Source organism: Coregonus lavaretus (assembly GCF_964263955.1).
Source record: "Coregonus lavaretus genome assembly, contig: HAP1_SCAFFOLD_2621, whole genome shotgun sequence".
In the NCBI taxonomy this organism is placed as follows: Eukaryota; Metazoa; Chordata; class Actinopteri; order Salmoniformes; family Salmonidae; genus Coregonus; species Coregonus lavaretus.
In genome coordinates, this window is record NW_028161929.1 from 27,393 (window position 1) to 54,555 (window position 27,163).

The following is a 27,163-nucleotide window of genomic DNA, read 5'->3' on the forward strand; positions in this document are numbered from 1 at the left end:
TGACAATCCCTTAGCCTATGCTAAATGGATGCACTGTGTATTATGTATATTTTAGTGGACAGACAATAACCCCCGTTAGCCTACAGTCTATTAGAATAATAGCAGTCTTCTTGCTTGCAGAGATCACAGACGACAGAGACGGAGAACAGGTGCGCGCGTTAGAGGGCTCTTTGCGCGTTCATAACGCGCGTTCATGAGACACCGGACACATTTACCGTAGAGCACTGCATAAATGCACAGATTTTACTTCAGGCTCATCGTGGCTGCTTTACACTAACTGATATGATGTGCAATATTGGCATTTCAAGTTTTTCTTTTATGTCATTGTTTATTTACTTTAATTTTTTTAATTATTAAAGTTAAGTAGGCTACGCTTTCATAAAGGGCCGTGTTTTTTAGTAGTATTATGGTATTGGGTTACCCTGAGTTACAACTCCACAAAGACAGGATTTATACAATATTACCACTACATGGCCGGCGTTTTGAAACTGTAGCTAGTTACTGTTGCTTATTAATAACATAGTTTAGTAACTGTAAAATCAGTGGCCAATGTTATTCTATCTCGAGGGCCGAAGTTGCTAGCTAGCTTTGCTAACAGTGCTATTGTTTTGCAGATATCTCTAGCTGGCTAGCGTAGCTACACGTTAGCGGGGCAATAAATCACACATGTGGGAGCACTGATTTTATACTACGACTCGTAGTACGAGATAGCCGCCTTTTAATGAATATGGAAACCACTTTTGATGTAAAGCACATTTTCCCTGAAAGGATTACAGTTTTGGATCAAAACCTAATTGCAGTTCGAAAATCGCTGGGAAGGTAACGTTATTCTATTCGTTTTCTGCAGCCAGAACAGCTTTTAATTTGGAACATTCGCTGATGAAATGCAAATCTAATGTGTTTGAAGCTAAGTTTACGATCTCTGGCTACATGTGATGTCTATTACAACATGATTGCGGAGATCTTCAGCCCAATACAGTTGTGCGTGACGTCAATGTGTTGACAATCATTCAAGCCTTCCTCGGTTTGCAAAATGCAAAGTGACAGTTCTTAAAGCTGACAAAAACGCGTCTATGAAGCCTATATGTAACCTACATTATATTCTTAAGTTTTCACTATTTTGGATAGAAGATCACTGAGTAGTTTGAAACACTAGGCTACCACATTAGACCAATACATTAATAGGTTTATAATACACACGAGATCAATATATATTTAGCTGTTACAGTGTGACATGAAACAAACCTCCCATCTCTATTTTTATATTTTTATTCTTTAATGTAGGTCAGATCCTCAACCTCTAATTGCAGCAATAATTGATGAACTTGGAAGAGCCTCAGCCAAGGTATGTGTGTGTGTGTGTGTGTGTGTGTGTGTGTGTGTGCGCGCTATAGCATATTTGTGTTGCCGTAGTTTCATTCACTGCATTGTCTTTCCCCAGGCCCAATACTTGACAGCCCCAATCACAAGTGCATCAAAGCTGCAGACCAACAAGCACCATCTCTACCTGCTGAAGGATGGAGAAAGCAATGGGTACCGCTACCTCCTCACTCACTCATCATCACAGATCATGCACCCTCAGCTCCCTGTTTATAGCCTCTTCTGGAACATAGAAATAGGATTACTAGAAAAGCCTCCTAACTCCTCACTCATCATCACAGAACATGCACCCTCAGCTCCCTGTTTATAGCCTCTTCTGGAACATAGAAATAGGATTACTAGAACGGGGAAAGCCTCCTAACTCCTCACTCCCCATCACAGATTAGATTAGAACATGTAATGCTCTACTATTGAGTACGTGTTGTCCAGCATCAGACAGAATGAGACAACAGAACATGCATGCACATCTGTTTCAAACCTCTCTTTGGAAGTCCTTCAAGTATTAACGTTTGTTCATCATCATACAGTAGCAAAAGCTTTTCAAGGCCACCTATTGTCACATAATTATTTATTTATTTAGTTAGTTATTTAGTTATTTCTTTCTTTCTTTCTTGTTGCTGTAATGAGTTGTGAGGTCACAAAGGGGGTGCAGGGTTAGTGGATTTACAAGCTAAGAAACGGTGTGGTGCTGAAACCAACACTACTAGTTCTGCTTTCTCTCAGTGGAATTCACTCAAATGGAAAACTAGGTTAATCATTTTGTGATTTCAACCCTCTTGCTTCCAATGTAGCAGCTTGACACTCTCTCTGTCTCTCACACACTCTCACACACACTCTCACACACACTCTCTCTCTCTCTCTCTCTCTCTCTCTCTCTCTCTCTCTCTCTCTCGCTCTCTCTCTCTCTCACACACACAGAGGAAGGGGACTTGCAGTGGGGTTTCTGAAGGTCGGCTATAAGAAGTTATTTCTGCTTGTGAGTTCCACTTTCTTTCATTGTGTTTTCCCACAATGTATTTGATGCAATATATGCAAAAGTTTGTTCCTATTAATGCAAAAGTGTGTTCCCTGTTTGCAACATTTCAGTAGTGCTGAGGAGTATTTCTGTCTGTAATAAAGCCGTTTTGTGGGGGAAAACTAATTCTGATTGGCTGGGCCTGGCTCCCCAGTGGGTGGGCCTATGTCTGCACCCCTGCCCAATCATGTGAAATCCATAGATTAGGGCCTCATAAATGTATTTCAATTGACTGATTTCCTTATATGTACTGTAACTCAGTAAAACCTTTGAAATTGTTGCATGTTGCGTTTATATTTTTGTTCAGTATAAATAGAATGAATAGAATGGGCGTCCCCATTCAAGTCAATGATAGCATAATGGGTGAACTTGCGGCCATTGCGAGCGTACCCATAGGAGTAAAGCAGAAAATAAACTCAATTGTAGTGAATTTCAGCTAACTACTAAGATAACGCATAGCATTACTGCTTAACTGTCATTCTATTCATTTAGACATTTTTAAAAACGGATTTCCCGACCGCTGGTCACGTTTTTCAATGCTAATCCTGTAGAATCCAGCAACGGCACTGGTGCCATGAATTTGTTTTATTTTCGAACGCTTCCGCATGGAATTATTACATTGTTTTAACCTTCACATCTTCAACCTAGCCATAGATGCGTTAAAGAGGTCAATGGAACTCAACCAAAACAATGGAAATGCTATGGAAACGATTCTGAATCTCCTCGTTGCCCCCCAGCAAAATTAGCCTACATTTAGGGTATTGTTTATTATGTGTATTTCACACTATGTTGAGGTAAAAATTGGAGTATAATGCTTGTATAGACGTCAACCCCAATACATGTTCATGTCACCATCATCAATCAACTGCATTACAGATAAAAAACGACTTTGACTACCACCACTGATTTCTGTATGCTAGCTATGCTACCAGCTTATACGAACAGGAGGTAGCATTTAGCAGTCACTTCTTCTAAACCTGAAAAGGGACAACTTCTAAATGTTATGCAGCGAAAACAGCCCACTATATTAAAATAGGACTTTAGTGACCACATTATGAGCCTGTTACAATACATCAATCATGACGGATTTGACGAATCTCCACTTTGTTAGATCAGATTTGTTGAATGCCAATCCGTCGTCTTTCTTCTGTCCCCAGCGGTCTGCGTTCCATTGACCTCTCTACCAATTTGAGTTTGCCAGTCAAATTGCCAGGGATAGAGGTTCCAAGCATGTTCTATTCATTCTATTTCTATGTGTTGCTGTTACATTGTGATCATTCAGTCAGCTGTTTGACAAAAAAAACTACAAAACAAATATTTATTTATGGTCTTCATCCATAACTGTCGGTTACATGGTTATACAGGAATTGTGCCAGCCCTATTCAAATGTACTAGTTTCCCTCACTATGATGTTTTTGATTACTCGTAATTGCCCCTGAGGGGATTAATCAAGTTGAATTAAATTCAATTGAGAATTGACTTGAATTGTGAATTGAATGTATTGTAATGTCTCCATAGGACCAGCGAGGGGCGCATGTCGAGGCAGAGCCTCTGTGTGTCTTGGATTTCTTTGTGACAGAGAACCTTCAGAGGCACGGCTATGGACTGGAGCTGTTTAGCTTCATGCTGCAGGTGAGACAGACACCGTGCCTTTACCTGGGACGGATGCAGGGTTTTGTATTTGTATTTATTATGGATCCCCATTAGCTGCTGCCAAGGCAGCAGCTACTCGTCCTGGGGTCCAGCAAAATGAAGGCAGTTATACATTTAAAAAACATTAAAATACATTCATAACAGATTTCACAACATATTTAGTGTTTACCTGGGACGGATGCAGGGTTGGGGTTTACCTGGGACGGATGCAGGGTTGGGGTTTACCTGGGACGGATGCAGGGTTGGGGTTTACCTGGGACGTATGCAGGGTTGGGGTTTACCTGGGACGGATGCAGGGTTGGGGTTTACCTGGGACGGATGCAGGGTTGGGGTTTACCTGGGACGGATGCAGGGTTGGGGTTTACCTGGGACGTATGCAGGGTTGGGGTTTACCTGGGACGGATGCAGGGTTGGGGTTTACCTGGGACGGATGCAGGGTTGGGGTTTACCTGGGACGGATGCAGGGTTGGGGTTTACCTGGGACGTATGCAGGGTTGGGGTTTACCTGGGACGGATGCAGGGTTGGGGTTTACCTGGGACGGCTGCAAGGTTGGGGTTTACCTGGGACGGATGTAGGGTTGGGGTCAATTTGAATTTAAGTTAGTCAGTTCAAGAAGTAAACTGAAATTCCTATTCAATAATTGAAAATATTTCATTTATTAGTCAAGATTTCTCTACAAAACTGAAAAGGAGATATTTATACTGAACAAAAATATAAATGCAACATGCAACAATTTCAAAGATTTTACTGAGTTACATTTACAGTTGTGGTCCTCTGTAGCTCAATTGGTAGATCACGGCGCTTGTAACGCCAGGGTAGTGGGTTCGATCCCCGGGACGACCCATACGTAAAAATGTATGCACACATGACTGTAAGTCGCTTTGGATAAAAGTATCTGCTAAATGGCATATTATTATTATTATTATTATATAAAAAATCAGTCAATTGAAATAAATAAATTAAGCCCTAATCTAGGAACTTCACGTGACTGGGATTACAGCTACAGTGGGGAAAAAAAGTATTTAGTCAGCCACCAATTGTGCAAGTTCTCCCACTTAAAAAGATGAGAGGCCTGTAATTTTCATCATAGGTACACGTCAACTATGACAGACAAATTGAGAGAAAAAAATCCAGAAAATCACATTGTAGGATTTTTTATGAATTTATTTGCAAATTATGGTGGAAAATAAGTATTTGGTCACCTACAAACAAGCAAGATTTCTGGCTCTCACAGACCTGTAACTTCTTCTTTAAGAGGCTCCTCTGTCCTCCACTCGTTACCTGTATTAATGGCACCTGTTTGAACTTGTTATCAGTATAAAAGTCACCTGTCCACAACCTCAAACAGTCACACTCCAAACTCCACTATGGCCAAGACCAAAGAGCTGTCAAAGGACACCAGAAACAAAATTGTAGACCTGCACCAGGCTGGGAAGACTGAATCTGCAATAGGTAAGCAGCTTGGTTTGAAGAAATCAACTGTGGGAGCAATTGTTAGGAAATGGAAGACATACAAGACCACTGATAATCTCCCTCGATCTGGGGCTCCACGCAAGATCTCACCCCGTGGGGTCAAAATGATCACAAGAACGGTGAGCAAAAATCCCAGAACCACACGGGGGGACCTAGTGAATGACCTGCAGAGAGCTGGGACCAAAGTAACAAAGCCTACCATCAGTAACACACTACGCCGCCAGGGACTCAAATCCTTCAGTGCCAGACGTGTCCCCCTGCTTAAGCCAGTACATGTCCAGGCCCGTCTGAAGTTTGCTAGAGTGCATTTGGATGATCCAGAAGAAGATTGGGAGAATGTCAGATGAAACCAAAATATAACTTTTGGGTAAAAACTCAACTCGTCGTGTTTGGAGGACAAAGAATGCTGAGTTGCATCCAAAGAACACCATACCTACTGTGAAGCATGGGGGTAGAAACATCATGCTTTGGGGCTGTTTTTCTGCAAAGGGACCAGGACGACTGATCCGTGTAAAGGAAAGAATGAATGGGGCCATGTATCGTGAGATTTTGAGTGAAAACCTCCTTCCATCAGCAAGGGCATTGAAGATGAAACGTGGCTGGGTCTTTTAGCATGACAATGATCCCAAACACACCGCCCGGGCAACGAAGGAGTGGCTTCGTAAGAAGCATTTCAAGGTCCTGGAGTGGCCTAGCCAGTCTCCAGATCTCAACCCCATAGAACATCTTTGGAGGGAGTTGAAAGTCCGTGTTGCCCAGCGACAGCCCCAAAACATCACTGCTCTAGAGGAGATCTGCATGGAGGAATGGGCCAAAATACCAGCAACAGTGTGTGAAAACCTTGTGAAGACTTACAGAAAACGTTTGACCTGTGTCATTGCCAACAAAGGGTATATAACAAAGTATTGAGAAACTTTTGTTATTGACCAAATACTTATTTTCCACCATAATTTGCAAATAAATTCATTAAAAATCCTACAATGTGATTTTCTGGATTTTTTTTTCTCATTTTGTCTGTCATAGTTGACGTGTACCTATGATGAAAATTACAGGCCTCTCTCATCTTTTTAAGTGGGAGAACTTGCACAATTGGTGGCTGACTAAATACTTTTTTTCCCCACTGTATGTATCTGTTGGTCACAGATGGTAGGGGCGTGGATCAGAAAACCAGTCAGTATCTGGTGTGACCACCTTTTGCCTCATACAGCGCGACACATCTCCTTCGCATAGAGTTGATCAGGCTGTTGATTGTGGCCTGTGGAATGTTGTCCCACTCCTCTTCAATGAATGTGCGAAGTTGCTGTATATTGGCGGGAACTGGAACATGCTGTCGTACACATCGATCCAGAGCATCCCAAACATGCTCAATGGGTGACATGTCTGGCGAGTATGCAGGCCATGGAAGAATTGGGACATTTTCAGCTTCCAGGAATTGTGTACAGATCCTTGCGACATGGAGCCGTGCATTATCATGCTGAAATATGAGGTGATGGCGGTGGATGAATGGCACGACAATCGGCCTCAGGATCTCGTCAAGGTATCTCTGTGTATTCATATTGCCATCGATATAATGCAATTGTGTTCATTGTCCGTAACTTCTGCCTGCCTGCCCATACCATAACCTCACCGCCACCATTTACATTTTAGTCATTTAGCAGACGCTCTTATCCAGAGCGACTTACAGTTAGTTAGTGAATACATTTTATTTTATTTTTTTATACTGGCCCCCCGTGGGAAACGAACCCACAACCCTGGCGTTGCAAACGCCATGCTCTATCAACTGAGCTACATCCCTGCCGGCCATTCCCTCCCCTACCCTGGACGACGCTGGGCCAATTGTGCGGCGCCCATGAGTCTCCCGGTCGCGGCCGGCGGCGACAGAGCCTGGATTCGAACCAGGATCTCTAGTGGCACAGTTAGCACTGCGATGCAGTGCCTTAGACCACTGTGCCACTCGGGAGACACCATGGGGCACTCTGTTCACAACGTTGACATCAGCAAACTGCTCACCCACACAACGCCATACACGTGGTCTGCGGTTGTGAGGCCGGTTGGACGTACTGCCATTTTTCCAAAAATGACTTATGGTAGAGAAATTTAAATTAAATTATCTGGCAAAAGCTCTGGTTGACATTCCTGCAGTCAGCATGCCAATTGCACGCTCCCTCAAAACTTGAGACATCTGTTGCATTGTGTGAACAAATTGCACATTTTAAAGTGACCTTTTATTGTCCCCAGCACAATGTGCACCTGTGTAATGATCATGCTGTTTAATCAGCTTCTTGATATGCCACACCTGTCAGGTGGATGGATTATCTTGGCAAAGGAGAAATGCTCACTAACAGGGATGTAAAGAAATGTGTGCACATAATTTGAGAGAAATAAACTTTTTGTGCGTATGGAACATTTCTGGGATCTTTTTATTTCAGCTCATGAAACATGGGACCAACACTTTACATGTTGCGTTCATATTTTTGTTCAGTGTATTTTGATACATTTACATTTTCTTCCCCGAATCACTTCCTGAATTGAGTGACTTCAATTAGAATTGACCCCAACCCTGGACAGAAGGAATGACCACTATAGCCTGGTCACAGCTGGGTTGTATTCACTAGGAACCAAAGGGAAGCAAATGGGACGAAACAGGAATGGACCTACCTGAATTTGTCCTATAAGAAACTCTCCTTTTCATTACAAAACTAAAAATATTTGCAAAATGTTTTTGTTTACGGTTTGCACTAAATTAATACACCTCTGCTCTCACCATTGTCGAGTAGAGCATTCAGTCTGAATTGACCATGCTATGAAAAGTAGAGCGTACAGACTGGAATGTGGTGGTGGCTGAGGCAGAGTCGTTGGACTAGAAATTACATTGCTAGAGATTAGAGTGTTGCCAAGAGCCTGTTCTTCAAATGTCTGTTTGCTAGTTGAGACGTGTCGTAATTTGCTATGTTTTGCCTCGGATCTCTCCCCCCCCCCCCCATGTTCAGCACAAAAATGTGGAGCCAGTGCTGATGGCTTACGACAGGCCCTCCCCGAAGTTCCTCTCTTTCCTGGAGAAGCATTACTGTCTGAAAAACAGTGTACCTCAGGTATGATTTGAGGGCGGTCTCTCCTGTGATTGTGCCACCAGTGCTTTTGTATTCCTCAACACTGTATCGTCACTCTCTGGTAAATGATTATACAGGCCTAACAGTACAACCTAAGATAATGAAAATAGATATGAACATTTCATAAACGGACTGTTTCAGACTGAGATAAGACAGGCGGTGAAGGGGGTTATGGGCTAATTATAGAAAAGACTAAAGAGAATGGGCTGCCATTTGGGACACCGCCTACAGTATGAGTCACTTCCTGTTTGTGACTACACCACAGTGTGTCTTCCTCCTGACTGAGATAACCTCCAAAGCCTTACTCATCAGGCTGGGCCCTAGGGTTAATGATTCTGTTAAACAGACTAGCTCTCATCAGGCTGGGCCACTACGGTTAATGATTCTGTTAAACAGACTAGCTCTCATCAGGCTGGGCCCTAGGGTTAATGATTCTGTTAAACTGACTAGCTCTCATCAGGCTGGGCCCTAGGGTTAATGATTCTGTTAAACTGACTAGCTCTCATCAGGCTGGGCCCTAGGGTTAATGATTCTGTTAAACAGACTAGCTCTCATCAGGCTGGGCCCAAGGGTTAATGATTCTGTTAAACTGACTAGCTCTCATCAGGCTGGGCCCTAGGGTTAATGATTCTGTTAAACAGACTAGCTCTCATCAGGCTGGGCCCAAGGGTTAATGATTCTGTTAAACTGACTAGCTCTCATCAGGCTTAATGGGTTAATGATTCTGTTAAACAGACTAGCTCTCATCAGGCTGGGCCCAAGGGTTAATGATTCTGTTAAACAGACTAGCTCTCATCAGGCTGGGCCCTAGGGTTAATGATTCTGTTAAACAGACTAGCTCTCATCAGGCTGGGCCACTACGGTTAATGATTCTGTTAAACAGACTAGCTCTCATCAGGCTGGGCCCTAGGGTTAATGATTCTGTTAAACAGACTAGCTCTCATCAGGCTGGGCCCTAGGGTTAATGATTCTGTTAAACAGACTAGCTCTCATCAGGCTGGGCCCAAGGGTTAATGATTCTGTTAAACAGACTAGCTCTCATCAGGCTGGGCCCTAGGGTTAATGATTCTGTTAAACTGACTAGCTCTCATCAGGCTGGGCCCTAGGGTTAATGATTCTGTTAAACAGACTAGCTCTCATCAGGCTGGGCCCTAGGGTTAATGATTCTGTTAAACAGACTAGCTCTCATCAGGCTGGGCCACTACGGTTAATGATTCTGTTAAACAGACTAGCTCTCATCAGGCTGGGCCCTAGGGTTAATGATTCTGTTAAACAGACTAGCTCTCATCAGGCTGGGCCCTAGGGTTAATGATTCTGTTAAACAGACTAGCTCTCATCAGGCTGGGCCCTACGGTTAATGATTCTGTTAAACAGACTAGCTCTCATCAGGCTGGGCCACTACGGTTAATGATTCTGTTAAACAGACTAGCTCTCATCAGGTTGGGCCCTAGGGTTAATGATTCTGTTAAACAGACTAGCTCTCATCAGGCTGGGCCCTAGGGTTAATGATTCTGTTAAACAGACTAGCTCTCATCAGGCTGGGCCCTAGGGTTAATGATTCTGTTAAACTGACTAGCTCTCATCAGGCTGGGCCCTAGGGTTAATGATTCTGTTAAACTGACTAGCTCTCATCAGGCTGGGCCCTAGGGTTAATGATTCTGTTAAACAGACTAGCTCTCATCAGGCTGGGCCCTAGGGTTAATGATTCTGTTAAACAGACTAGCTCTCATCAGGCTGGGCCCTAGGGTTAATGATTCTGTTAAACAGACTAGCTCTCATCAGGCTGGGCCCTAGGGTTAATGATTCTGTTAAACAGACTAGCTCTCATCAGGCTGGGCCCTAGGGTTAATGATTCTGTTAAACAGACTAGCTCTCATCAGGTTGGGCCCTAGGGTTAATGATTCTGTTAAACAGACTAGCTCTCATCAGGCTGGGCCCTACGGTTAATGATTCTGTTAAACAGACTAGCTCTCATCAGGCTGGGCCCTAGGGTTAATGATTCTGTTAAACAGACTAGCTCTCATCAGGCTGGGCCCTACGGTTAATGATTCTGTTAAACAGACTAGCTCTCATCAGGCTGGGCCCTAGGGTTAATGATTATGTTAAACTGACTAGCTCTCATCAGGCTGGGCCCTAGGGTTAATGATTCTGTTAAACAGACTAGCTCTCATCAGGCTGGGCCCTAGGGTTAATGATTCTGTTAAACAGACTAGCTCTCATCAGGCTGGGCCCTAGGGTTAATGATTCTGTTAAACAGACTAGCTCTCATCAGGCTGGGCCCAAGGGTTAATGATTCTGTTAAACAGACTAGCTCTCATCAGGCTGGGCCCTAGGGTTAATGATTCTGTTAAACAGACTAGCTCTCATCAGGCTGGGCCCTAGGGTTAATGATTCTGTTAAACAGACTAGCTCTCATCAGGCTGGGCCCTAGGGTTAATGATTCTGTTAAACAGACTAGCTCTCATCAGGCTGGGCCCTAGGGTTAATGATTCTGTTAAACAGACTAGCTCTCATCAGGCTGGGCCACTACGGTTAATGATTCTGTTAAACAGACTAGCTCTCATCAGGCTGGGCCCTAGGGTTAATGATTCTGTTAAACTGACTAGCTCTCATCAGGCTGGGCCACTACGGTTAATGATTCTGTTAAACAGACTAGCTCTCATCAGGCTGGGCCCTAGGGTTAATGATTATGTTAAACAGACTAGCTCTCATCAGGCTGGGCCCTAGGGTTAATGATTCTGTTAAACAGACTAGCTCTCATCAGGCTGGGCCCTAGGGTTAATGATTCTGTTAAACAGACTAGCTCTCATCAGGCTGGGCCCTAGGGTTAATGATTCTGTTAAACAGACTAGCTCTCATCAGGCTGGGCCCTAGGGTTAATGATTCTGTTAAACAGACTAGCTCTCATCAGGCTGGGCCCTAGGGTTAATGATTCTGTTAAACAGACTAGCTCTCATCAGGCTGGGCCCTAGGGTTAATGATTCTGTTAAACAGACTAGCTCTCATCAGGTTGGGCCACTACGGTTAATGATTCTGTTAAACAGACTAGCTCTCATCAGGCTGGGCCCTAGGGTTAATGATTCTGTTAAACAGACTAGCTCTCATCAGGTTGGGCCACTACGGTTAATGATTCTGTTAAACAGACTAGCTCTCATCAGGCTGGGCCCTAGGGTTAATGATTCTGTTAAACAGACTAGCTCTCATCAGGCTGGGCCCTAGGGTTAATGATTCTGTTAAACAGACTAGCTCTCATCAGGCTGGGCCCTAGGGTTAATGATTCTGTTAAACAGACTAGCTCTCATCAGGCTGGGCCCTACGGTTAATGATTCTGTTAAACAGACTAGCTCTCATCAGGTTGGGCCACTACGGTTAATGATTCTGTTAAACTGACTAGCTCTCATCAGGCTGGGCCACTACGGTTAATGATTCTGTTAAACAGACTAGCTCTCATCAGGCTGGGCCCTAGGGTTAATGATTCTGTTAAACTGACTAGCTCTCATCAGGCTGGGCCCTAGGGTTAATGATTCTGTTAAACTGACTAGCTCTCATCAGGCTGGGCCCTACGGTTAATGATTCTGTTAAACTGACTAGCTCTCATCAGGCTGGGCCCTACGGTTAATAATTCTGTTAAACTGACTAGCTCTCATCAGGCTGGGCCCTAGGGTTAATGATTCTGTTAAACAGACTAGCTCTCATCAGGCTGGGCCCTACGGTTAATGATTCTGTTAAACAGACTAGCTCTCATCAGGTTGGGCCACTACGGTTAATGATTCTGTTAAACAGACTAGCTCTCATCAGGCTGGGCCCTAGGGTTAATGATTCTGTTAAACAGACTAGCTCTCATCAGGCTGGGCCCAAGGGTTAATGATTCTGTTAAACAGACTAGCTCTCATCAGGCTGGGCCCTAGGGTTAATGATTCTGTTAAACAGACTAGCTCTCATCAGGCTGGGCCCTAGGGTTAATGATTCTGTTAAACAGACTAGCTCTCATCAGGCTGGGCCCTACGGTTAATGATTCTGTTAAACAGACTAGCTCTCATCAGGCTGGGCCCTAGGGTTAATGATTCTGTTAAACAGACTAGCTCTCATCAGGCTGGGCCCTAGGGTTAATGATTCTGTTAAACAGACTAGCTCTCATCAGGCTGGGCCACTACGGTTAATGATTCTGTTAAACAGACTAGCTCTCATCAGGCTGGGCCCTAGGGTTAATGATTCTGTTAAACAGACTAGCTCTCATCATGCTGGGCCCTAGGGTTAATGATTCTGTTAAACAGACTAGCTCTCATCAGGCTGGGCCACTACGGTTAATGATTCTGTTAAACAGACTAGCTCTCATCAGGTTGGGCCCTAGGGTTAATGATTCTGTTAAACAGACTAGCTCTCATCAGGCTGGGCCCTAGGGTTAATGATTCTGTTAAACAGACTAGCTCTCATCAGGCTGGGCCCTAGGGTTAATGATTCTGTTAAACTGACTAGCTCTCATCAGGCTGGGCCCTAGGGTTAATGATTCTGTTAAACTGACTAGCTCTCATCAGGCTGGGCCCTAGGGTTAATGATTCTGTTAAACAGACTAGCTCTCATCAGGCTGGGCCCTAGGGTTAATGATTCTGTTAAACAGACTAGCTCTCATCAGGCTGGGCCCTAGGGTTAATGATTCTGTTAAACAGACTAGCTCTCATCAGGCTGGGCCCTAGGGTTAATGATTCTGTTAAACTGACTAGCTCTCATCAGGCTGGGCCCTAGGGTTAATGATTCTGTTAAACAGACTAGCTCTCATCAGGCTGGGCCCTAGGGTTAATGATTCTGTTAAACAGACTAGCTCTCATCAGGCTGGGCCCTAGGGTTAATGATTCTGTTAAACAGACTAGCTCTCATCAGGCTGGGCCCTAGGGTTAATGATTCTGTTAAACAGACTAGCTCTCATCAGGCTGGGCCCTAGGGTTAATGATTCTGTTAAACTGACTAGCTCTCATCAGGCTGGGCCCTAGGGTTAATGATTCTGTTAAACAGACTAGCTCTCATCAGGCTGGGCCCTAGGGTTAATGATTCTGTTAAACAGACTAGCTCTCATCAGGCTGGGCCCTAGGGTTAATGATTCTGTTAAACAGACTAGCTCTCATCAGGCTGGGCCCTAGGGTTAATGATTCTGTTAAACAGACTAGCTCTCATCAGGCTGGGCCCTAGGGTTAATGATTCTGTTAAACAGACTAGCTCTCATCAGGCTGGGCCACTACGGTTAATGATTCTGTTAAACAGACTAGCTCTCATCAGGCTGGGCCACTACGGTTAATGATTCTGTTAAACAGACTAGCTCTCATCAGGCTGGGCCCTAGGGTTAATGATTCTGTTAAACAGACTAGCTCTCATCAGGCTGGGCCACTACGGTTAATGATTCTGTTAAACAGACTAGCTCTCATCAGGTTGGGCCACTACGGTTAATGATTCTGTTAAACAGACTAGCTCTCATCAGGCTGGGCCACTACGGTTAATGATTCTGTTAAACAGACTAGCTCTCATCAGGCTGGGCCCTAGGGTTAATGATTCTGTTAAACAGACTAGCTCTCATCAGGCTGGGCCCTACGGTTAATGATTCTGTTAAACTGACTAGCTCTCATCAGGCTGGGCCACTACGGTTAATGATTCTGTTAAACAGACTAGCTCTCATCAGGTTGGGCCACTACGGTTAATGATTCTGTTAAACAGACTAGCTACATGACCTGGATATAATTTTGCTCCATGGGCGCGGTCATCTATCATCTACCTAGAGCGGATTATTAATATGTTTTTCAGTGTCACCTCCCCCCCTCCCCTCTCCCCTCCCTCCCTCCCTCCCTCCCCACACTTGTTTCTCTCTCCCTTCCCCTGTCCACTTGTCTCCCCTTCTCTCTCTAGGTCAATAACTTTGTGGTGTTTGACGGTTTCTTCGCCAACAGATCGGGTAATATTCCATCTCTGTGCCTGGCCATCTCTTCATTAATTCTGTGTTATTTTGGATGAGTAGTGTTGTGCAAACTGCCTGAGTCCCAAACGGCTCCCTTTTCCTCTATATAGCTCACTACTGTTGATCAGAGCCCTATGGGTCCTGGTTAACAGTAGTGCACTAAAATAGGGAATAGAGCACCAGTGGTCCTCTGTAGCTCAGCTGGTAGAGCACGGCGCTTGTAACGCCAAGGTAGTGGGTTCGATCCCCGGGACCACCCATACACAAAAATGTATGCACGCATGACTGTAAGTCGCTTTGGATAAAAGCGTCTGCTAAATGGCATATTATATTATTATTATATTATATTATTACACAGACAGTTGCGCAACACTACTCATCCGAAATAACACCACTACTCTGGTGCAGTCAGCGTTGGCTTCCTGCCTGTGGTGGTGTGGTGACTGGTAATAGGGGCAGGGTTTGTGCTAGCACGGGTGTCCACACCCTCACAAGTGCTTGCTAGTGTTCACGCCTAATGCAGACTGGGCTGTCTTTCTGTTGCCCTGCTAAAACAGACATCCTAATGTTTGCAGCTGGGGGTTTTAAATAGCTAGATGGCTAGATGTTACGTCATCCTGTCAATGCATGTATTTGGCCTTAAACCACTCAAAGGTGTCGTACGAAACCCAAATCTGTAGAGGCATCTTTGTTTTGATGTGATAAAACTGTCTGTAGCAGAAATGTTGTACACCGTGTTCTGTCTCCAGTAACATGCCTGTGTGCACTCCATAGTATGAGATAAGCTAAAGTGCTACTTTTCTGAAGTAATATATTGTAATTTTTTACATTTTCGTTAAACGAACAAAAGTAGGCTACAAAAAAAAAATCCCAATTACCCATTTGCACCCTCCATTATATTGGACATTTTTCGAGAGTCACTAACCCTGGAAAGTGCTGTTCTGTGAAGTGCACTACATTTGTTCTTATTCCGTTTTTCCAAACGATGCTTTTGTTTCACCAAACTTTCCCAGGCTCACCTCCTTCTCCTCTGCAGGATCAGAGAATGTACGGCTTGTTGTAAGGAACTCTCTCTCTTTCTTTCTTTTATTCTTCCTCTTTCCTCTCCCCCCTTTCTTTCTCGTTTAGCTGCTCTATCCCTTTGTTGATCCCCTGTTTCTCCTCCTCCTCTCTCTCTCTCTCTCTCTCTCTCTCTCTCTCTCTCTCTCTCTCGTTCTCTCTTGTCCTCTCTCTCTCTCTCTCTCTCTCTCTCTCTCTCTCTCTCTCTCTCTCTCTCTCTTGTCCTCTCTCTCTCTTGTCCTCTCTCTCTCTCTCGTTCTCTCTCGTTCTCTCTCGTTCTCTCTCTCTCTCGTTCTCTCTCTCTCTCTCTCGCTCTCTCTCGTCCTCTCTCTCTCTCTCGTCCTCTCTCTCTCTCTCGTCCTCTCTCTTTCTCGGTCTCTCTCTCTTGTCCCCTCTCTCGTTCTCTCTCTCTCGTTCTCTCTCTCTCGTTCTCTCTCTCTCTCTCTCTCTCTCTCTCTCTCTATTGTCCTCTCTCTCTCTCTCTCTCTCTCTATTGTCCTCCCTCTCTCTCTCTCTCTCTCTCTCTCTCTCTTGTCCTCTCTCTCTCTCTCTCTCTCTCTCTCTCTCTCTCTCTATTGTCCTCGCTCTCGCTCTCTCTCTATTGTCCTCTCTCTCTTGTCCTCTCTCTCTCTCTATTGTCCTCTCTCTCTCTCTCTCTCTCTCTCTATTGTCCTCTCTCTCTCTCTCTCTCTCGTCCTCTCTCTCGGTCTCTCTCTTTCTCGGTCTCTCTCTCTCTCGGTCTCTCTCTAGCTGTCTCTTGTCCTCTCTCTCTCTCTCTCTCTCTCTCTCTCTCTCTCTCTCTCTCTCCCGCTCTCTTGTCTTCTGTCTCTCTCTCGCTCTCTTGTCTTCTCTCTCTCTCTCTCTCTCTCTGTTTTCTCTCCTGTATCACTACCCTGCTTCTCTCCCAGATGGGTCCGATATGACACAATCTACAATATATCTGACTAATATACTGTAGATATATGATCATGTATTGGACCTAGTCTCCCAGGTACCAGGCTGCTATGGTTACCCTAAGCTCAGATAGATACACCACTCCTAACAATGTTCCAGGCTGCCTTCCTCACATCACTGATAATAATAGACCTGTTTGTAGTCCCACCCTCTACCAGAGACATTATACAGATATGAGACAAGTAGAGATATGTTTGTATAGATGGCTCTACCCGTTTGTATAGATGGCTCTACCCACTACCATTCAATGTCTGCCATGTTGTATAGAGGCAAGTTACATTAACCTCACTCCACTTTTAATGTTCTTGGGCAAAGACATTTACTCAGGATTATGTGACATATGGTACGTATAGTGTACGTCCAGTAGGGTGCAGTGTTCTCAGTAGTGTGTGTGTTTGTATGAAGGTAAGACGGCATGTTTAGGTCCTCTCATATTGTACCCAGGCCTGCCGTAGGGCTGCCATAATGTTTCCCAGGCCTGCCGTAGGGCTGCCATAATGTTTCCCAGGCCTGCCGTAGGGCTGCCATAATGTTTCCCAGGCCTGCCGTAGGACTGCCATAATGTTTCCCAGGCCTGCCGTAGGGCTGCCATAATGTTTCCCAGGCCTGCCGTAGGGCTGCCATAATGTTTCCCAGGCCTGCCGTAGGGCTGCCATAATGTTTCCCAGGCCTGCCGTAGGGCTGCCATAATGTTTCCCAGGCCTGCCGTAGGGCTGCCATAATGTTTCCCAGGCCTGCCGTAGGGCTGCCATAATGTTTCCCAGGCCTGCCGTAGGGCTGCCATAATGTTTCCCAGGCCTGCCGTAGGGCTGCCATAATGTTTCCCAGGCCTGCCGTAGGGCTGCCATAATGTTTCCCAGGCCTGCCGTAGGGCTGCCATAATGTTTCCCAGGCCTGCCGTAGGGCTGCCATAATGTTTCCCAGGCCTGCCGTAGGGCTGCCATAATGTTTCCCAGGCCTGCCGTAGGGCTGCCATAATGTTTCCCAGGCCTGCCGTAGGGCTGCCATAATGTTTCCCAGGCCTGCCGTAGGGCTGCCATAATGTTTCCCAGGCCTGCCGTAGGGCTGCCATAATGTTTCCCCGGCCTGCCGTAGGGCTGCCATAATGTTTCCCAGGCCTGCCGTAGGGCTGCCATAATGTTTCCCAGGCCTGCCGTAGGGCTGCCATAATGTTTCCCAGGCCTGCCGTAGGGCTGCCATAATGTTTCCCAGGCCTGCCGTAGGGCTGCCATAATGTTTCCCAGGGCTGCCATAATGTTTCCCAGGCCTGCCGTAGGGCTGCCATAATGTTTCCCAGGCCTGCCGTAGGGCTGCCATAATGTTTCCCAGGCCTGCCGTAGGGCTGCCATAATGTTTCCCAGGCCTGCCGTAGGGCTGCCATAATGTTTCCCAGGCCTGCCGTAGGGCTGCCATAATGTTTCCCAGGCCTGCCGTAGGGCTGCCATAATGTTTCCCAGGCCTGCCGTAGGGCTGCCATAATGTTTCCCAGGCCTGCCGTAGGGCTGCCATAATGTTTCCCAGGCCTGCCGTAGGGCTGCCATAATGTTTCCCAGGCCTGCCGTAGGGCTGCCATAATGTTTTCCCCTGTGCTGACTGGGTTCTCTTCAACAGCGGCCCAGTTGAAAAAGGTTCCCCCAAAAAAGCTGGACGGAGAGATCAAGCCCTACTCACTAACAGAGAGAGAGGGTGAGCCACCGTTGAACTTGGACAGAACACATGGAGGCTAACTCCTAATGGGCCAGTTTCCCGGACCCAGATTAAGGGTAGTCCTGGATTAAACACATTTAATGGAGATTCTTCATTGGAAATGCTTCTTAGCCCAGGACTAGGCTTAATTTGTGTCTGGGAAACCAGCTCATGTACAGTACATCATAAACTGTAGCTGGAATATGTCAGCATTACATAATTTACATTGTACTAAAATACACAGTTAAGACATTGTATGACAGCCCGATGAGGATACATAATATTTTCTCTGGACTAAACATCATTAGTTGTAGGGATATTTCCCACTTCATTGCAGCCATTGTAAACAGATTGCTGTAGGGCAGTTGGCATTCAGCTGCATTTGTGTGCCATCTATTCTGCCTGGTTAGGTCAGTTTAGTCTGAAAGACACTGAGCTATTCACTAGGATAAGCATTCAGGAGCAGCTTGGTGAACATTAGGATGTTGCAACTGACAGTTATGGTCAAATGTAACATAGGACCTCTTGTGTCCAGTCCAGTCAAGTCTCTGTGCAGTTGCTTGATTAATCTCCTTGTGTGAATGTAGTTTTGAGTTAATGTCCACTTTATGAATACTTAACAAAACCTCTGTTAGTGCAATGATGATGTACTGTTGACTCAGCCTGTATTAGATTCTGAGTAATGCAATGATCCCCTATTTGGCAGTCATCTCTCTGACTCCCCCTCACCCCCTCTCATGGTATTGTCTCTCCCCTCTCCTCTCCCTCATGGTATTGTCTCCCCCCTCTCCCCCCTCTCATGGTATTGTCTCCCCCCTCTCATGGTATTGTCTCCCCCCTCTCCCCCCTCTCATGGTATTGTCTCCCCCCTCTCCCCCCTCTCATGGTATTGTCTCCCCCCTCTCATGGTATTGTCTCCCCCCTCTCCCCCCTCATGGTATTGTCTCCCCCCTCTCCCCCCTCATGGTATTGTCTCCCCCCTCCAGCTGTGCGAGAGGAGCAGAGGGCTCTCCCCTACCCGTTGTCGGTATCCTCCCCGTGCTCCCCAAGCAGGGCCCGCCAGCGCCCCGACCCGACCCTGGCCCCAGCCCTGGGGGCTACAGGGGCCCGACCCCCGACCCCCGACCCCCCACTCATCGACAGCCTCAACTACAGGGCAAAACGCACCAGGTATGGTATTCCTGGAAAAACAGTCAAACCAAAATGCCCAGGTTTTGCAGGAGTAATCTCGGATGGAGTAATTCCTGACTTCCAGAATCAGGAGGGACTAAGTCATTTTGGGAAGGTTGTCAGCATTTATTTATTTTTTACCCTAGGTACTAATACTACTTCACTCCATATGAACTATGTAACCTAATCCAGTATTGTGAGAGAGTGTGTACAGCACAGCAGTAGATCTGAGGGCCTGTCTGCCAGGTTTTGAAGGCTTGGCCGGGGGGGACAGCATTCCTTTCATTAAGAGTATTGTTTATACAAACAGCCAGCCTCAGGGCACTGCGGCAGCATCCCAAATGGTACACTATTCCCTTCGTAGTGCACTACTTTAGACCAGGAAATCACAGGGCTCTGGTCAAAAAGTCGTGCACTATATAGGGAATTAGGGTGCCATTTAGGAGCGTACACAGCCCCTGTGTAAAGTGCTTTCTCTCTGATTCCAAGCCTCCTTCGCTCCTGCTCTCTCTCTCTCTCCCACCTAATTGTCCTGTGTGACCAGCACTGCTCTCTTTGTGGCCTCTCTTTCTAAACACTGTTCTCTTTCATTCTTTCTCTACTGTTCTCTACTGTCTGTGTACATTGGAAACCCAACCCACCCCTTTTTATCCAATTTGACCACTCACAAATGCAATCATCCCATCCTCCAATCCTCCTCCTTCCTGACGTCCATTTCATCCTCCTGTCTCTGCCTCTGGCTCCTCTCCGTCCTAACATGAGCACAGTTCCCTTAACCGATCACAGCTCAGCTTCCATTGACCACCCTGACGCCTCCCACCACTGTTTCCTTCTTGTAAAGGAAGGGCAGTGGTTTTTAGCCTGTTAGCATCCCAGTTCTCCAGCCTTCTCTCTAAGTGTGCACTGGCACACTTTCCGTCATGGATTTAACACTGCCCCAGGCCTGCCCTAGGTGAACCAGGTTCGTGTTGATTGCATTCGTTTTGGAACCGGGCTGCCTCCCGGGGGTGAGCCAGGTCAAAACAAATGTATTTGTCACATGCGCCGAATACAACAGGTGTAGACTTTATCGTGAAATGTTTACTTATGAGCTCTTTCCCAACAATGCAGAGTTAAAAAGTACAAAACATTTATAAATAGTAACACAATAAAAAATAAAATAATGAGGCTATATACAAGGAGTACCGTTACTGAGTCAATGTGCAGGGGTACAAGGTAGTTGAGGTAATATGTACAGTACCAGTCAAAAGTTTCTTTATTTTTACTATTTTCTACAATTGTAGAATAATAGTGAAGACAACAAAACTATGAAATAACACATATGGAATCATGTAGTAACCAAAAAAGTGTTAAACAAATCAAATTATATTTTAGATTTTAGATTCTTCAAATAGCCACCCTTTGCCTTGATGACTTCTTTCAACACTCTTGGCATTCTCTCAACCAGCTTCACCTGGAATTATTTTCCAACAGTCTTGAAGGTGTTCCCACATGCTGAGCACTTGTTGGCTGCTTTTCCTTCACTCTGCGGTCCGACTCATCCCAAACCATCTCAATTGGGTTGAGGTCGGGGGATTGTGGAGGCCAGGTCATCTGATGCAGCACTCCATCTCTCTCCTTCTTGGTAAAATAGCCCTTACACAGCCTGGAGGTGTGTTGGGTCATTGTCCTGTTGAAAAACAAATGATAGTCCCACTAAGCCCAAACCAGATGGGATGGCGTATCGCTGCAGAATGCTGTGGTAGCCATGCTGGTTATGTGTGCCTTGAATTCTAAATAAAATCACAGACAGTGTCACCAGCAAAGCACCCCCACACCATAACACCTCCTCCTCCATGCTTTACGGTGGGAAATACACATGCGGAGATCATCCATTCACCCACACCGCGTCTCACAAAGACACGGCGGTTGGAACCAAAAATCTCCAATTTGGACTCCAGACCAAAGGACAAATTTCCACCGGTCTAATGTCCATTGCTCGTGTTTCTTAGCCCAAGCAAGTCTCTTCTTCTTATTGGTGTCCTTTAGTAGTGGTTTCTTTGCAGCAATTCGACCATGAAGGCCTGATTCACGCAGTCTCCTCTGAACAGTTGATGTTGAGATGTGTCTGTTATTTGAACTCTGTGAAGCATTTATTTGGGCTGCAATTTCTGAGGCTGGTAACTAATGAACTTATCCTCTGCAGCAGAGGTAACGCTGGGTCTTCCATTCCTGTGGTGGTCCTCATGAGAGCCAGTTTCATCATAGAGCTTGATGGTTTTTGCGACTGCACCGAATAGGGCTATTTTCTGTATACCCGCCATACCTTGTCACAACACAACTGATTGGCTCAAACACATTAAGAAGGAAAGAAATTCAACAAATGAACTTTTAAGAAGGCACACCTGTTAATTGAAATGCATTCCAGGTGACTACCTCATGGAGCTGGTTGAGAGAATGCCAAGAGTGTGCAAAGCTGTCATCAAGGCAAAGGGTGGCTAGTTGAAGAATCTCAAATATTAAATATATTTTGATTTGTTTAACACTTTTTGGGTTACTACATGATTCCATATGTGTTATTTCATAGTTGATGTCTTCACTATTATTCTACAATGTAGAAAATAGTAAAAATAAAGAAAAACCCTTGAATGAGTAGGTGTGTCCAAACTTTTGACTGGTAGTGTACAAGTAGGTAGGGGTAAAAGTGACTAGGCAATCAGAATAGATAATAAACAGAGTAGAAGCAGCATGTGAAGAGTGGGAAAGACTGTATGTGTGAGTGTACGTGGCATCAATATGCGTGTGTGTGTTGGAGTGTCAGTGTAGTATGTGTGTGTGTGTGTGTGTGGGTAGAGTGCAGTGATTGTGCGTCGTTTTGGCAGATGGCGACGTTATCTAAAAACAAAACAAAATGCCGTAGGTGAAGCACGTGTAGTAATGAATAGGATTCTGTGTTTTCACATTGCAAAAGTGATCGCTTTAAATAAAAAATATAAACTTTATCTGCCTTCCCAATGAAAACTAGTTTGAAAATGTGAACATATATTTGATGGAAAAGAGCTGCTGTATGTTTTTGCACCATCCACCATGCTGCCTTCTTGACAACATGACCGAGCCGCAGATTACTGTTCGTTGGAGAAGGTCACCTCTTTGTCCGTTCAAGTCACGGGCTATAGACTGGTGCACTTAATCGAACTCCCTCAATGGTGGGAACTTACCCCTGCCCAATGTTTACACATTTACATTTACATTTTTAGTCATTTTAGCAGACGCTCTTATCCAGAGCGACTTACAGTTAGTGAGTGCATACATTTTTCATACACCAATCCAAGGCTTTTGGATCCGTGATGGGAAGTGTTTAAGTGCACACTTAGAGAGAAGGGTGGAGAACCAGGAGGGAACCTAGCTGTCGTCTGTCTGTCAAGGCCAGGGAGCTTAGTATTATTTCAATGATTCATTTACTAGGAAACAGAGAAGAAGAAGAAGGAACATGGCTCCCTATGTCAGTTAGAACTTTTTCAGCCTTTCCTAGTGTGCTGGTCGTCCCATTGAGGGAATTATGATGCTGCCTGTAACTTTTACCTGCCGTTTTCTAGAATAAGGCATTAAAACGATCTCCAACAAAACTGGAAAAGTGAGATTGCTTTCTGTTCCCCTGGGACCCCGTTTAGAGCCTGTTTTACCTTTAGCTACAATTCTCTTTCACATGTACTCTCATTAAGTGGCCACTAAAATAATATTTGGATGACTTTTGGAGGCATTTTCATGTTTATTAACATGGAGTTCGCAAGTTTGTCATAACAACATGACGTCAACAAGAAACAATGCTTAGAATTTGATATTGAGCTGAGAAGGCTTTTTCATAATCCACAACTTCAGTGGTTCTTAAACTTGGGGTTGGGACCCCATGTGGGTTCCCCTGAAATTGAAATGGGGTCCCCTGAGAAAATCTGTAATCTTATCAAACAAATGGAAAACTTTGGGAACCCCAGCCCTACTTGCACAATTCTCACAGTCTTCAGGTCTTTCTGTTGGCATTGCCTTCACTTCATATCACAATCATGTTTTTTTGTTTTCAGTTATTGTTTGTATGATTTGTCAAGCATTCAGTTTTGCCATTGTTTGCTAATTTTGTTTTAATTTAGTGTTTTTCTTCTGTGGAATTCTCTTTGCTGTTTCCTTCACTTTTTCCTCTGCACACACTTGTCTTTTTCCCCTTTCTGTACTTTCCTACGTTCTGTCTCCTTCGCTCCCTATTCATTTTCCCTCCCTCTTTCTTCCACTATCTCTCGTTTTCTCTGTCCTGCTCTTGTTTGTCCTCTATCTACCATTCCCTGGATCTTCCTACCCTCTCTACCTTCCCTGGCCCTTCCTACCCTCTCTACCTTCCCTGGCCCTTCCTACCCTCTCTACCTTCCCTGGCCCTTCCTACCCTCTCTACCTTCCCTGGCCCTTCCTACCCTCTCTACCTTCCCTGGCCCTTCCTACCCTCTCTACCTTCCCTGGCTCTTCCTACCCTCTCTACCTTCCCTGGCCCTTCCTACCCTCTCTACCTTCCCTGGCCCTTCCTACCCTCTCTACCTTCCCTGGCCCTTCCTACCCTCTCTACCTTCCCTGGCCCTTCCTACCCTCTCTACCTTCCATGGCTCTTCCTACCCTCTCTACCTTCCATGGCTCTTCCTACCCTCTCTACCTTCCCTGGCTCTTCCTACCCTCTCTACCTTCCCTGGCTCTTCCTACCCTCTCTACCTTCCCTGGCTCTTCCTACCCTCTCTACCTTCCCTGGCTCTTCCTACCCTCTCTACCTTCCCTGGCCCTTCCTACCCTCTCTACCTTCCCTGGCCCTTCCTACCCTCTCTACCTTCCCTGGCCCTTCCTACCCTCTCTACCTTCCCTGGCCCTTCCTACCCTCTCTACCTTCCCTGGCCCTTCCTACCCTCTCTATCTTCCCTGGCTCTTCCTACCCTCTCTACCTTCCCTGGCTCTTCCTACCCTCTCTACCTTCCCTGGCTCTTCCTACCCTCTCTACATTCCCTGGCCCTTCCTACCCTCTCTACCTTCCCTGGCTCTTCCTACCCTCTCTACCTTCCCTGGCCCTTCCTACCCTCTCTACCTTCCCTGGCCCTTCCTACCCTCTCTACCTTCCCTGGCCCTTCCTACCCTCTCTACCTTCCCTGGCTCTTCCTACCCTCTCTATCTTCCCTGGCTCTTCCTACCCTCTCTACCTTCCCTGGCTCTTCCTACCCTCTCTACCTTCCCTGGCTCTTCCTACCCTCTCTACCTTCCCTGGCTCTTCCTACCCTCTCTACCTTCCCTGGCTCTTCCTACCCTCTCTACATGCCCTGCTCCATTGACGTGGTAGCCAACAGGGCCTAGTTGCCAGGGGCAACCTCTACAGTCGCCACATCAACACCCGGGGCTTTGGGCTGTTGTTGGAGACACAGCAGAACACCTTCAAACTGCCAGGTAAACAGATCTGATTGGCTATGGGACATGTGTAGTACACCGTAACAACGCACCACTAACTATGGATGTCTCCCAAATGGCACCCTATTCCCTCTATAGTGCACTACTTTTGCCCATAGCCTTATGGGCCTTTTTGGGCATATTTCCTATTTAGTGCGCTACTTTAGACAAGGCCATGGTTAAAAGTAGGGTGCCATTTAGTACGTAGACTACTTTACCCAGTGTGCCCAGGAATGTACTGTGTTGTCTTGTGACTGACCTCTGACCTGTTAGTGCTGTGTGCCTCCTCAGGTTTGAGACCAGTATTAAGAGACAGAGAGACTGACACAGGGGGACAGACAGACCCACTGGGACACACAGACAGGTTTGCCCTCACATAGACATACTCAGGAAATATCTCACAGACTGTATATCATAAATGCATGTAGGGATTGGAAAGGCATTGAATAGTGGGCGGCTACAAATGAAAGCAAGAAAAATAAGCTTGAATTACAGTGGATCTGTGTTTGACTCTGACCTACATGTTCTTCTCTCCAGCACACAAACGAGTTCCCTTCCCTCTTTACACTCTCTGTTTCTCTATCACTCATCCACTCATCCCCTCATCTTACCTCTCATTATATGCCTTCTCTCTCTCTCTCTCTCTCTCTCTCTCCATCCCTCTGCCTATCTCTCTCCCACCTCTGCCCCTATCCAGGAAGGAGTCGCTCCGCGCCCAGACCACTACGATGACCACCAGAGAACCAGACAAACAGGCTGAGATGGAGACCAGGGTGCTGGAGAAGGGGCTCCGGATGGGGGTAGGGGGAGAGCCCTGGCCCCTGGAGGGGGTTGAGAGGGACAGGGGGAGAGGAGGGTGGTCGTGGACGCTGGGAGAGAGCTGCTGTAACACAGCTCAGTGGATCAGGCAGAAGCAGGAGTATAGGAGCACCAGACCCTGGTGACAAACATGGATAGACAGACTGACTGACTGACTGACGGATAGGAAGCAGGAGATGGAAGACTGACAGACAGACTGACTGACGGACTGACTGACGGATGGATAGGAAGCAGGAGTATAGGAGCACCAGACCCTGGTGACAAACATGGATAGACAGACAGACTGACTGACTGACGGATAGGAAGCAGGAGTATAGGAGCACCAGACCCTGGTGACAAACATGGATAGACAGACAGACTGACTGACTGACTGACGGATAGGAAGCAGGAGATGGAAGACTGACAGACAGACTGACTGACGGACGGATAAGAAGCAGGAGATGGAAGACAGACAGACTGACTGACGGACAGACGGATGGATAAGAAGCAGGAAGTAGAGAGAGGAGAAAGAAACCGATTTAATAGGGATTTAGAGAAATGGAGTGATAAAAGAAGACAGCCAATCCCTTCCTCCCGCTCCTGATCACTGATTAGTGGTGCTATGGTTACTAGACTGAAGAAGTGAGGGGGTTGGTTGCTATGCAACAATAGTCAGCCCAGATGTCACATGATGCGTCCAAAAGGGCATCCTATTGCCCTGGTCAAAAGTTTATAGGGAATATGGTGCCATTTGGGATGCAGCCACAGTCTGAGGGTGTAGAATGGTGGGTTACAGTACAAGCAACAGAATGTAGCGGTGAATACTGAATACTAGTCCGTAGGTTGGTGTTGGTCACGAGAACTAAAGCTTTAGAGACCTACTAAATCTGCCATGTGGACAAGCAATTATTAACTTGAAGCAAAGGCAATGGAGCCATGCTCGAAATTCCATTAGACTTGAGTTGACCTGTTTTATGCACATTTTATACTACTTTCATTTATTTTGTTGTGATTTTTTTTATATGATGGAAAAGTTTTATGCTATGAATGTCAAGATGTTTTCTATGTAGAAATAAATTGCCTACACTGATCACAGAAACGGACTTGTCCCTAATACTGTTGGAATAGCATTACTTGTTATGTCTGTGTTATTTACCCATGTATTGATAACAGATTACATTTGATGACCTACATGTTGATGTAGTGCGTGCGATGTGTTACCCTCATGTCCCATCTATACCCTTGAACCTCCTGCACTGCTCTCTACAGGCTAAATCCGGTACTGCAGTATCACTAGTACTCTACAGGCAGTCAGTACAAGACAGGGTTGAGTTCATTAGGCACCAAAAACTGAAGACAATTTATTTAAAATGGGGTGGAACAACTTGGATTTGTCCAAAAAGAAATGGCAATTTTTGTTTTGTTTCAAAACATTTTGCTATATTGTGCTCTAATGAACACAACCCTGCTTCCCCACA

At 45.7% G+C, this 27,163-nt stretch overlaps 1 protein-coding gene across 1 annotated transcript; it reads left to right on the forward strand.

Moving 5' to 3' along the window:
* The first annotated feature begins 437 nt into the window (after positions 1 to 437).
* Positions 438 to 26,779, forward strand: LOC311119946 (alpha-tubulin N-acetyltransferase 1-like). Its single transcript, XM_084194592.1, has 12 exons — positions 438 to 819; positions 1,285 to 1,345; positions 1,442 to 1,533; positions 2,299 to 2,356; positions 3,914 to 4,027; positions 8,513 to 8,614; positions 14,525 to 14,570; positions 18,198 to 18,272; positions 19,259 to 19,442; positions 24,784 to 24,887; positions 25,179 to 25,251; positions 25,585 to 26,779. The coding sequence occupies exons 1-12, from the start codon at positions 722 to 724 to the stop codon at positions 25,829 to 25,831; spliced, it is 1,254 nt and encodes a 417-aa protein (XP_084050718.1). The 5' UTR covers positions 438 to 721; the 3' UTR covers positions 25,832 to 26,779.
* Positions 26,780 to 27,163: the final 384 nt, after the last annotated feature.